The 12,919-nt window shown below is 49.7% G+C and overlaps 1 protein-coding gene and 2 non-coding genes across 3 annotated transcripts; all 3 read right to left on the bottom strand.

Moving 5' to 3' along the window:
* Positions 1 to 1,358: 1,358 nt before the first annotated feature.
* RPL3 (ribosomal protein L3) lies at positions 1,359 to 9,100 on the bottom strand. Its single transcript, XM_055808270.1, has 10 exons — positions 9,011 to 9,100; positions 7,458 to 7,650; positions 6,682 to 6,850; positions 5,650 to 5,785; positions 4,430 to 4,616; positions 3,857 to 4,017; positions 3,459 to 3,560; positions 2,889 to 2,984; positions 2,177 to 2,296; positions 1,359 to 1,465 (listed from the first exon to the last, which is right to left on the bottom strand). The coding sequence occupies exons 1-10, from the start codon at positions 9,011 to 9,013 to the stop codon at positions 1,421 to 1,423; spliced, it is 1,212 nt and encodes a 403-aa protein (XP_055664245.1). The 5' UTR covers positions 9,014 to 9,100; the 3' UTR covers positions 1,359 to 1,420.
* LOC114010919 (small nucleolar RNA U83B) lies at positions 1,849 to 1,941 on the bottom strand. The gene has a single exon (XR_003552622.2). It is a non-coding gene; the product is annotated as a small nucleolar RNA U83B (small nucleolar RNA).
* On the bottom strand, positions 4,226 to 4,318 carry LOC114010918 (small nucleolar RNA U83B). The gene has a single exon (XR_003552621.1). It is a non-coding gene; the product is annotated as a small nucleolar RNA U83B (small nucleolar RNA).
* Positions 9,101 to 12,919: the final 3,819 nt, after the last annotated feature.

Raw genomic sequence — 12,919 nt, 5'->3', positions numbered from 1 at the left:
CTTTTCTGCATCAGAGGAATACTAAGGCTCTTCTTCACCTACCTGCTGATTTGAGACTTGTGACAGAAGAAAAGAGAAAATAAAATTAGCGGGCAAGACCTCTCTTGTTACATTTGGCTGAAATCAGCCAGCAGGTTCATGTGCTAAATGAGGCTGACAGGGAGCCAACCAGCTTGTGCAGCCATTGTGTCTGGTTTCTAGGGGAACAAGGTAAATGTTTTCTCTCCTTTTTGCCACCTCTTAACTCACAAGGTTCTTACACATCACCACAGGAAATATTATCTACATCCACCTTCCCCATTTCAGATTAAAAAGCAAATTGGGTCAGCCTCAGAGCAACACCGCACTTCAGTGTGTAGGTCTGGAGTTACCACCTCGATTGCTGCCATGTCTCCAATTATGGTCAGCGAAGGATACAGCAGCTCAGTTAGCTAAATTTACACAAGCCTTCCATCAGGCTGTGGCCCAACGCACAAGTGATCTCACTATTGCAGGAGAGACAAGCACTCCAGGCCACCCACCGCTGCCTTTCTTGGTAGCTCAGCTCCCCTAACTGCAGCACTTCCATCAGGGACAGTGCTAGTCCTTGCACACAGACAAACCCCGTAGTATCTGCCCCCTCACCACTGGCCTCTGCCGTGAACACCGGCCAAACCGCCTCCCCAGGAGCTGGCAGTTACTTTGAGCCATGCAGTAACACACCAGCAGCCAGCACAAGCAGCTCTCCCTCCTCTTGGAGGGTGGGATGCAGAAGTCTCCCTCCTCCCCTCCCAGGGAGGCCCCTTTCCCATCACAACAGGCAGAACCTTCCAGCAGGTATGGAAAATTGATTCTGGAATACTCGAGGTAGGAATTTGTCACATTACCTGCCACCTTCTGCTGCTCTCAAGAACAGTAACAAGCTGCATTTGTAAATGGTGTGCAGGTTGCATCCCCTCCGTCATACAGGAACTGGAAGGTTTCCATGGTAACCAGCAGCATCAGCCACCTACCTAAAATTTAGTAGTTTCAACTGTCTGAAGTAGTTTTATTTATTTCAAAAGCCGTTTGATTCAAAGGAGCTCTCTAGCCACCCAGCAGAGGATTAAAATGTGGAGTATCTCAGTAATTGCAAACACATTTAGGGCTCCTGCTGCTTTACTATTTCTCACACAAACAGAAAAGTCTTGCTCTGCCCAAAAATCTTTACTCTCCAAGAACAGCAGTTACAGCTTCTTTCCCATGACAGGAACCCTGCTACGAGTTGGACACTCTTTGAATGAGCTCTACTTGCTGCTTTGGTTTGGCTGCTCCCACACATAGGGCCTGCAGTGAGAGTACCAGACTTGAAACAGCTATGTATAAACCAAGAGGCAACGTTAATTTCTTTAAAATATTTATTTTGTCTGAGAGCACACAGGCCAGAAGACCATTTCACACATTAAGCTGTCTCCTCTTTTGCAATACGATCTTTCTTGAGTGGTCCCTGAAAAAAAAAAAAGAAACTATGTAAACAGCAGCCTGCACCAAAGACCACATCCCATCCCAATTACAACACCTCTTGCAGCAAAGGTGTTAGGGCCAAAAAAAGCCCTCAGTGTGGCAGGCCATTGCAAATCCCAAGCCCCATCCCCACAGCTACAGGTTTCACGGGAAAGCTGAACTTGGCGCAGCCGTGCTGCGCCAAATCAATGACTTTGTATTTAACAGAGAAGAAATGCTGGTGCCATCTCGTGGAGAAGCTGAACCACTCGCCGACCCAGCAAGGGTTTCACATCCCACCCAGGACTCCCAACCTGCTTTCTCCAGCAAGTAACAAATAGGGAATGCCACCCACAGCCCACAGTGAGGCGAGTGCAGTGGTCTGGAGCTGCTCTCAGAAGAAATCCAAGTACAGAGCCACTCCCCGCGGGTGTCACACACTGCCCAGTGCTTCTTCCCATGCCTCATCACTGAACGTGCCCAAACACAGCAACACCCCTCAGGCACCAAGCACTGTTACTGGGGTAGCCACCCCACGCCCAGCCCATGGCTGGAACACAGTGGCAGGATGCACTCTCGACTCAAGCTACACCATTTGTTACAGAGAAATTCTGGCCCTGTGGCAGCCCAAAGGTCAAGCTTCCAACTGCCATTAGCTGAAAGACAATACAGAGGTACACAACACAAAGCTGCCAGCTTCAGAAAGTGTCCTTACCATGAAAGCCTTCTTCTCCTCAGCTGTCTGGAAGCGGCCATGACCAAATTTGGAGGTCGTGTCAATGAACTTCAAGTCAATCTTCTCCAGGGCCCGGCGCTTGGTCTGCACAAGCAGGGACTACAAGAAAGATGCCAGGTGAGTACACAGCAGCACCATGTCAGCCTGCCAGTATGCTGGCTACTTATCACTTCCATGGCTAACGCCTCCCACATCACTCAGACTTCACTCTCCAGCTGCTATTATGTGCAGGAAGCCGATAAGCCAGTCTGCACCTTTGCCCTTCAAGGCTGAAGACTAGGCTAGATGGGCTTTCAGCAGCCTGGTTTTGTGAAAGGCATCCTTGCCTATGGCAGGGACAGTGGGACCAGATGATCTTTAACATCTTTTCCAACCCAAACCATTCTGTGATTTTATGAGGACTGGTCAACTCATACCAGCTGGTGAGCCCCAGTCTGCCTGCCAGTGTCCTTACAGTCCCACAAGAGCTCTCAACCCTGAAGCCTGCCCTTCAATACAAACAGCCCCGGACTGCATTAACTGGGAGAAGCACCTCATGCTGCTCCTGAGGTCATTAATGCGAGGTGGGTTTGTGTGCATGGGGCTTTTCTTTCCAGCTGGCTGCATGAATCCTCACAGCAGCAACCAACACCTGCACCAGAGGCAGTGCTGCACTGTTCCAGTCCATCTGACAGCAGGTTGCACTACTGACCTTGCGCAGGGTTAGGACCCTCTTCTTGGTCCCAACAACACAGCCTTTCAGCATGATGAAGTCATTGGTCACCTCGCCGTAGTGGACAAAGCCTCCCTGAGCAAGGAGAGAACAGTTAAGTGTCTGCATAAAGCAGGAACAGTGATCACATCTGCCTGCAGCTTGATGGCCCATTCGCACGTTCACTGAAATCCCATTTCCAGTATTGCCTTTTGCTGGTCAAACTTCTCGATACAGCCATTTACTTGCTGCCATAAGGCTGTTGCTAAGATCAGCAGAAACAAGAGGCAGCCAGCAGCAAAACAGCAAAAGCTGCTCTCCCTGCTAAGTTATTCCTTATTTACAAGTATCATTTCTAGGCTTGTAACATCCCTCTATAATATTGCCACACAGCAAATGCAATTAGCAAGTTACACAAATCAATACTGGTATGTCTGAGCAACACCACCTCCCACAGCAGCCAAGTTTTTTCAAGAGCTCTTCGTTCAATCATTCTGCATATACCAGGCCCATTTGATCTAGGACTGCACCTCGGAAGCAGACTCTCTCCATAGAGCTGCAACAACTTACCAGAGGGTTAATGCTTTTGTCAGACAAGTCATAATCAGTTGATGCATTGTTTTTGATCAGCTTTCCATCCTTTATTTGGTAACCCTGGCCAATCTTGTAGATCTAAAAACGTCAAGAATTTCTACTTAGCAAAAGGTAGGAGAAAGGGTCTGTCATTAGGTAAAACATGAAGAATTAGGATTACAAATAGCATTGGAGAAAACTATCTGTTGCACTTCAAAAGCACACAGCCATACAAGATTATGGCGATCCAACATAACTAACTATGGTTACTGCTCCCAAGATGACATTCAAACAGAGCAAAACATCCAAAGCAAAACTCCCTCCTCTATTCATCATCATGCAGCAAGTGACCTCAGCCAGCTCTCACTTCTTCCCAGCAGCTCAGGGACACAAACCTTCTTATTGATTTCAGTCCGGTGGTGATACCCCTTCTGACCAGCCCGGGCCACAGAGAAAGCCACGCGAGCAGGGTGCCATGCACCGATGCAGGCCACTTTGCGCAGACCCCTGTGAGTCTTGCGGGGCAGTTTTTTTGTGTGCCAACGGCTGGTAACACCTGAAAGAAACCGAAGCAGTGATGACAACCACTGTCAAGCTGAAATGTCACCTAACTGTTTGACTAGAGTTTAAGCCACCTTTCAAGCTGCTCTCCCCAGGCAACAAAAGGGGAAGCCAGACTAAACATCCCAGGAATTAACCACGTTTCCTGATGAAGCACCTTGTCCCTGAACCACCCATGCTCCCTCCCCCAGATGTCCCTGGGTTGTGTTCTCAGAAGGAAGGCAGCATGGAATGACTCCTCATGGATGTCAGGCACTGTGCCCAGTGCTCATTCCATGGTCTCATCATTGAACTGTGAAGAGCCGTATTTACCTCCTCAGCTCTTAACCCACACACTTGTGAAAGCTAGAGGCTAGGATTTCACTAAAAACTGTATCCAATCACAAAGAGAACTTCCATGCATTTACCTTTATATCCCTTGCCCTTGGTGACTCCAATGACATCTATCATCTCATCCTGGCCAAAGACAGTTGACACGGACACCTGCTGTTCCAACTTCTCCCGGGCCCAATCAACTTTCTCAGCAACAGTGCCACCATTCACCTGGATCTCCATCAAGTGAGACTTCTTCTGCCTCAGGGGAAGCAAACGCATCTAGAACACAGAAAGGATGACATTTAGCTCCTGCTCTTCCAACATGGACTTTCTACTAACTAGCCCAGCATCCTTCTAATCCTGGCCTTATGTTTTTCTAGCTAAACATACTCATTTCCAAGGTACACAGCTTCAACATACTGAAGTAAAAGGTCCCACGCTAAGAGGGAAAGGCTGTAATGCAGCTTCAATGACCAGTCACAGTACCTGGAAGTTATATGCCACCCACAGGAACATGGAATTTCCCTGATCAAGTGCAAGATGTCCTTGCACATGGTGGGGGCAGTGGGACTAGATAATCTTTGAAAGGTCCCTTCCAACCCAAACCATTCTATGATTCTTTGATAAAGCCTGCCACACAGAAGGACACTTTGGGTAGGGTTGCAGCTGCAGTTACTTCTACTATATTTAGCATCAAGGGACTGATACGAGTATCAACGTCATCTGCAACACTACCTTTGCTGTCTAGTACGGCAAATTAATTGTAAAACTAGCAATGTCATAACTAGACATCTTACTGCACCTACAGCCAACTCAAAAGATTTAACTGCATCTCCCAAGGAAGTCTGGCAGAATACTGATGGCTAGGGAGAAACCACCACACCACTCAGCAGCACACCTCCTTTAGCTGAGCAACAGAAGCCATTAAAGGCCTCCAAGTGTTTGCAGTCCCTACAGAACACAGCCTGAAATGATGCTGACCACACAAACTCCACAGTGAAGCACTCAGCATGCTTTTATTAGCTGGAATTAAGGGAGTTCAGGTCTACATAGTCTCAGCAAAAGAATGAATCCAAAAGTTCCTACTAGGGTTCAGTCTCTTGGGACACTTGCTTCAAAAGACTGCCAGTGGCTGCCCTCAAGCACCCTGTGAACACATACTTTGTACAGAATGAAGAGTGCTAGTACTTGTATCATGCTTCCACCAGCATCAGGCTGCAAGGGAGGGCAGAAATCTCCCCTACAGAGATTAACTGTTTTATGGTTGCTCTTAGCCATTTCCAGTGTACATCTGAGTTCCACAGACACTTACCTGAGTGTGAGCCATGACTCTAATAACCTGGCAGTATTTCTTCATGCTATTGAAATCTTTCTCCAACTGCTTTTTGCCCTCCTCATCTTGCCATTTCTTGCAGTATTTGGTGAAGGCCTTCTTCTTGGACTTGTGCCTTCAGGAGCAGAGCAGAGACAAGGTTTGGCTAAGCCCTTCATCAATCCCCCAGGGAAGTGGGGACGAGCGGAAGGAGCTGCCACCTCAGCTGGTTTTGGCTCATTGCCAGCTTCTAAAAACTCTTTTCCACTGGCAAGCGGAGCCTGGAGCTCATCAGACAGTGGCAAAGTTGCCAGAGCTGAGCGGAGCTGCCATGAATTCCAAAGCACATTAACATTCACAGTACAGAAGACAAAAGACTGTAGGGAGATGTCAAACAATAACAGAAAAAAAAAAAATCTTTAAAGCAACTGTTGCATGACTGCTATCTGCTTCAGAATACCATAATTTCCCCCCTTGTAAGCCCAAGCTATGCCTGACAGTAAGGTCACTACTTTAACACCCTTGAGATCATTATTGCTCTACTCTTGACGTCTCTTCAGCCTGCTAAGTTCATAAACAAGCTGTAAACTCTAGACACACTGGAGCCACACTCAGGCAAATGTGCATACTTTGAATCACAACAGTGCCTGGAACACTAATCAGAAGTAACACTTGTCTTCCCCTTTCCTGAGAAAACAGGGCTACAGTCAGGACTCGACACTCAACAACAAGCGCCAGAGGCGATTTCCTTATGTCCGCCCGTCGAAGTATCATCACATGTAGCCTGTTAAGGAGATTTCAAGCGAAAACCAGCACTGTCACTCCCACTCTCAAGATGGGCACTAACACACTACCACCCTCCCAGAGCCATTCCTACAGCCTGTCCCATTATTAGGCCAGTTCATCCAGGCCAAATAGTAATTGCTTAAAAGCCCCTTCAAAAAGCTATACTAGCATAATCTTCAACCCAGCAGAAAAAAATAAAACCATGGCACAATCTTAAGGCAAAAAGCAAAAGCCCTACTCTCTTACCAGTTCTTGTAGAAGCGACGCTTACACTCATCGCTGATGTGCTCAGCAAAGACGGTCTTGAAGCTACGGAGACCACGAGGAGTCTGCACATATCCCACGATGCCCACAATGACCATAGGAGGAGTCTCTATTATAGTGACTGCCTCGACCACCTCCTTCTTGTTCACCTCTGGGTGAAGACAGGAAAACAGCAAAACTAACACCAGCATCAGCTATTAAAACATTTTTTTCACACAAATCCCTCACACGGGAAGTTAAATAACCCAGGTTCTTTTCACAAAGGCAAAGATGATGCATGCTAAAGTGACCAAGTCTAAGTTATACTTCAATGCCTTGCAAAAATTTTGAGGCTGGCTCAGTAGGAAGCACAGCAACGCCTGGTAAGCATTACGGATGGTAGCAAGTAACACTCATTCAGGAAAGGTGAATCAGCAAAAAAAACCACAGGCAATTTGTTGTATCTGTCCATTGAATCTAGGTTATCCTAAGCAGCCTGTTACAGTACAGCTAAAGGAAACCATCAGATAATTGTGCTCAGTCCTCAAACAGGACCATTAACAAAACAGATACTGCCAAACATGAAGTCTTGCTGCTGGGACATCATCCACATTGAAGTGGGAGGGGTATGGGTGTTTTATACCTCAGCTCAAGGGCCTTGAACAAGGTGAAGTCACACTAGGACTCAAATTCAAAGCTACTAACAGACAGGTCATCTTTCACCATTCATAAAAAAAAAGAAAACCACCTCCTCCATTAAGAGGAACATTAATACATACTGGATCCAGGTCTGTCAACTTCACGGACAATGTGGGTCATGCCAGCTTTGTACCCCAAGAAGGCAGTGAGATGGACAGGCTTGCTGGGGTCATCTTTAGGAAAGCTCTTCACCTTGCCCCTGTGCCTGCTACTGCGCTTACGCGGCAGGAAGCCCAAAGACCCATGTCTTGGAGCTGAGAACTTGCGGTGAGACTAGAGAGAGAAAATAAACATTTAGTGCTTGCTATAGAGATTCACTTATACCCACTCAAGGGCCAAGGCCAACTCTCCTCTTGCAATGAAACATGAATATTATGTATATATCAGACGTTTTGCATTCTAGAAATTCTTCTCAGTATCAGCTGTTTGGCTTCTGAATACCAGTATGGTGTTTTAAGAATGTGATCCCCTTGTCTCAACTGTGTCCCCTCTAGAATTCCTCAACATCTCCTCCCTTTCAAGCTTATTTTAAGGTATCACCAAGTACCACACTTGTCAGGGAACCACACAAGCGGTAGTTTGGCCACAGCATGCCACCAGAATTTCAATGCACCTCAAAAGCCTAGAAAATTGAGAAGCAATGTTTCAACACATCAGTAACGCTATGAAAATAAACATTATAAAAACAATTCCAGTCTGAAAAGCTGCAGTAAAACAGTATTTCAGCATCCACCTTTAGGTCAGACATTTTGGGCAGAGCTGCCGTTATTTTTTCTAAGCTGGTCCGGCAGCCTCCCTCTGCAAGTCGAGAGCCAAAAGGCTGGGTTCCACCCGGAGAACTCTCAGCCCAAAGAACTACCCATCCCACCTCACATCCAAATTAAAGAAAAACATTTTACAGCTAAAAATGGAGCTAACAACCAATAGCTAAGAAATATGTCCTACTTAAAAAAAAAAACCAACACAAACACAACAAAAACCACAAAAACACTTAACACGCTGCCTTAAGCGGACAGTTTGCCAGGTCCAGAAAAGGCTTTTTGTTAGCGTTACAAAATGTTGTGGCAGGGGCCTGGAGAACTCCATTTTGACGCCTGCTGAAGGCTCCCAGCACAATACCTTCGCGTACGAGTGAGACACGGAATTGGATGTGGATGAAAGATGAAAAGAGGTAAACTGCATTATTTGCCTGACCACCCCGCGTGCTCGCCCCGGCCCCCCTGCCCCTGCAGCAGCCGATGCAGCCTCACCGAGGGCGCCCCCGGACCCCAACGCACCGCGCGCAGCCCGCCGGGTCAGGCGGGCACGGCTGCCGGAGCCTCTCCACACCAGAGCCCCCCTACCTAAACCAAGGGCCCATGACCACCACCGCGAGCAAAGAGCCCCCTTGGCAGCCCCCCGCGTGCCCCAGAGTCCCCGGGCACCAGGAGGGCCCGGCCGGCGCCTCCAAGGCTAAGCCTCACCCGCCCACGGCGCCTGCCGCGGCCGAGTCCCGCAACAAACCCTGCGCCGCCTCCGGCAGGGACCGGGGGCGGCGGCAGCGGGGCCGGGCAGCCGCCGATGGCGGGATGGCGCCGATTCCCGAGGGATGGCGCGGCCAGGCCCGGACGGCGCCACCGCCAGCAGCACCCACCATCTTGTCCCCACGCCGGGCCGGAAGGGCCGACAACAGCTGCGCGCGGGTTTTTTATAGACTTCCGGCCCCACCCCCGGTGACGCGCCGCGCGGCGGTCTCGCGAGAAGCGGGGGGCGGGGCGCGCGCGGCGCGGCGGGTGGGGGCGGGGCCAGGGGAGCGCGCGGGGCGCGGCCGCGGGGAAGGAGGCGGCGGGCGGAGCGCCCGGCGGGGCGGTGGGGCAGGGTCGCCGCCGAGGCGTGCGGGCCGTGGCAAGCAGCGCTACGCTGCGGCCTAAAAAAGCAAAAGGAAAGGGGAGAGCGTACTGAAAGGCGTGCAGCTCCTCACATAAACGTTCAGCTGCGGTGCGTTACCACTTTATGCAAAACCATGACGTCTCCGTGCCATCGTTCAGCTGTATGTAACCTCAGGGAGTGTGTCCCCCTGCGGTCATCCCCCTGGAGTAGGCTCGATGTTTCATTTCCACAAAATAACGTGCTTGTTCCAAGCTGGGAGTGAGTACTGGCCTCGTACCAGCCCGGACAGAGCATCCCCGCTAGCACTGAATAGGTTGTATTGAATGGCTCCGGGGCCGTAGGGAGCCACGATGCCCCCTGAGCCAAAGGGTCTTGACAAACCCGCATCACGGTTTGCAAAAGGTGTTAGGTAATGTGAAGAATCACAGTAACGAGAGAAAAATATTAAAAGTTAATAACATAAAATACATTTTGCTGCTAACATTGGCACCCATTACTTTTGCATGTATCTCAAAATAGAAAAAGACATCAAATAACATCTCTTCTTTCACACAGGGACGTGTTCTCGAGCCGATCATGTGTTCTCCAGGGGCTGTGTCCTGCTGGGTACACCCACGGTGCCTGGCACAGTGCAGCTCCAGACTCAATCAGGGCCTCTGTGTGCTACTGTTGAATTAATAATAAACAATAAAACCAACGTAGATGCCAAAGTTAGGCTGTGAAAGAGGAACTGAAAATAAGACTTCCTGTGGAACCTGTCTGGAGCTGTCGTTACTCCTGCTATTCTCTCTCACGTGCCGCTTGCTGCTGTCCTGGCACAGAGGTGAGCGCCATGGGACCCGCCATGTCTCTGGGAGATGCTGCCTGGCTTGGCCCATGTCAGAAACTTGCCAGCACAGGAGCTGGCACTGTGCAGGGTAGGGACAAAGCAGAGCTGAGGCGAAACCCAAACAGGGAGGGAGCTGGGGGATGGGAAATAAATTAGTCACCCTCCATCCGTTGATGCTGGGAAATCAGATAGGATCCAGCTGATGAAGCTCCCTCAGACTTCCCTGGATTGGGAACTGCGTGAGTACCCTCGTGGGATAACTAACGTGACACATAAATTCCAGCTGAAATGAACCCTGAAGCGGCTCTGGTCCTCAGCCAGAATCTCCACAGCTCCTGGCCAAGGAAGGGGAAGGAGGACCACCCTAATGGATCTGGAGTGGACCCACGTCTGAGGGGCAGGAGAGGGTAACAGGGCCACCTGCCTGTTTGGGCTGGGCTGATGAAAGACCAGGTGAGAAGGTTTCAAGGAAGTGATGCTGTGAGACATGGTCCCTCCAAGGACCGCACCACGGGTTAGCAGAGGGACAGCTGCCCTCCGGGCCTCATGAGCTGCGAACCCCCTTTTTCATGTCACTGGAGACACAGGACATGCACCCAGCAGCTGGGAGAGGCGAGGGCTTCATCCATCCTGCGCTCCAGCAGCTGAATGCCAGTCCCTTTTGGGGGAACAACTTGCCACTTGCTCAAAATGTCGGGGTGTCACATTGCCTCTGGGTCAGCCTGAGAGCCTCAGCTGCAATAACACAGGCTGAACCCAGGCTTTAGAGAACCGACATAGCATCAGACATCCAGGTGGCTGGTAAAAGTAAGAGCCAAGCCAGCTCAGCTGGTGGCCACGTCCTGCTACCTACAGCCTTTCTTGGAGTGAGGATGCAGGACGCAAGCCAAGCAAAGAAGCCGATGAAGCCACTGGATGGTTGAGATGGTGTCAGATATATCCAGAAGGTTATCTGTGGAAAATAACCAAACTGCTGAATGGTAAGATCCACCTCCACCCATCCAGAGGCTAAATAAACTGGGAATAAGTGGGTAAATTTGTGTTATTAGAAGGAACATGGGCCTTAATCCCACACTGCCAGTGGTACGAAAGGAGATGCAAACTCAAGACTGTGAAGATGATGGTACCCTGAGCTGGGTGGGCCGGAGCTTCCCACACATGGAGCACCCAGAGTTTGACCTTAGGATCTCCTGGGGCTTACAGAGAAGAATGTGTTTGACAAACACAAAACCATGGGGAGATTGCTGCCCCCGGGGATGGCTGCTGCCCTGCCTCCTCCTTCCCTGCCAGGGACTGCAGCACTGCACAGAGGCCATCTGAATTCCCGCTATGGGGATGCTGACCTGTAACATGCGATATAAGTGCTGCACATTATGGTTATATCAAGTTACTGCAAACAGTAATTAAATAGTCCAAGCAAACACCTATCTACAGAGCCAAATCCTGCTACCAGCTGCACAGGTGTAACGCACCTAAGCCATTCAGCACAGGAGGCTGGTTACCCAGCTAGTGTGAAATAATTAAGGAGGGCATATCCAAGCATTAAACACAATTAATCAAATCCCAGAGATCTACCTCCCCGCCTCAACTCTGGTCCCTGCCAGTTCAGTAAAACGCAAGGTTGGAGGCTTTGCTGGAGGGACTCTGCAGGCAAACCTGTGTGAAAAAGCCCATACAGACCAAGAAGAGGTGCTTCATTTGGAGGACATTTCATTGCCTGCCCTAACCTGGCAGATAGTGGGAAAGGAACCAGTACAAACCAGAGGGCTGTGGGTACAGCCATGCTGGTGCTGCAGCTCATCTTCCCAAAGCAGAGCTGCCTTGTCCCTGGAAACATTCAAGGTCAGGTTGAACAGGGCTCTGAGCAACCTGGTCTAGTTGAAGAACGTCCCTGCTCATTGCAGGGGGCTTGGACTGGATGACCTTGAAATGTCCCTTCCATCCCAAACTATTCTGTGATTCAATGGCTGGATGTGATGGGGGAATGTCCCCCACACCTCCAACCTGTCCCTCAGAAGATGCCTCACAAAGGACAAGGAATGGCTGCTTACTTTTTAGTGTGCTGTTCCTAACAGGCAAACAAGGGTAGGCTTCAAGTGTTTCTTTTATCTCCCCCCTACATTTGCCTCTAGCTCCTGCACTGAGCTCTTGAGTTGTGCAGCCCATTTGGAAACTCTGCCAAGAAAATGTATTCAGAATGAAATGGTACTAGAGAGCGTCAAGCACGTTCCCCATCCCACTGCTCTGCTCTCTGCTGCCTTGCTGCTAACCTGACTCTCTGCATAGGTGTGACCCAGAGGCGAGCGGGACGTAAGCCACACAGCTGGTCATTCTGCTTTGTCAGCCTCCATGCTGATGGTCAGGTGGAGCAATATTGCTCCACCTGGATCCGGAGCTGAAGCAGCTGCGTTTGCTCCCTACCTGGCTTGTTTGGCCAGATCCAAACCCTCTTCATGCAGAACACTGGAGAATTTCAGACACCTATTTAGCAAAACCAAATTTCTGCCCTCTTATCTCCCCTCTTCCATGCATCTCCCCCAGTTCATGGGGATGTACCTTTCAACGTGGGGACTTTTGTATTTCTGGGCCGTTTGGAGATGTCCTGGCGCTGTAAGACCTTACAGAGTGCTCACAGTGTTCCCACCTCACTCTTCAGCCAGCTGCTTCCAACAAAGCTGCTGCCAGGTTTGAGCTGAGTATCGCCATAATCTTGCTAGAGCTGTCCCGTGGTATGCCTGGTGGAAACACAGTGCAGAACATCTCTGTCCAGCTGAAGCATTTGAGCTTCAGTTGTGTTCAGGCTGAAGCAGAGTCAAAACGGTTTGGCTTCCTCTGCCAAGCTTA

This window comes from Falco peregrinus, chromosome 6 (assembly GCF_023634155.1).
Source record: "Falco peregrinus isolate bFalPer1 chromosome 6, bFalPer1.pri, whole genome shotgun sequence".
NCBI lineage: Eukaryota > Metazoa > Chordata > Aves > Falconiformes > Falconidae > Falco > Falco peregrinus.
Note: the sequence above shows the minus strand (reverse complement) of the source record. Positions and strands in the feature narration are given on the sequence as shown.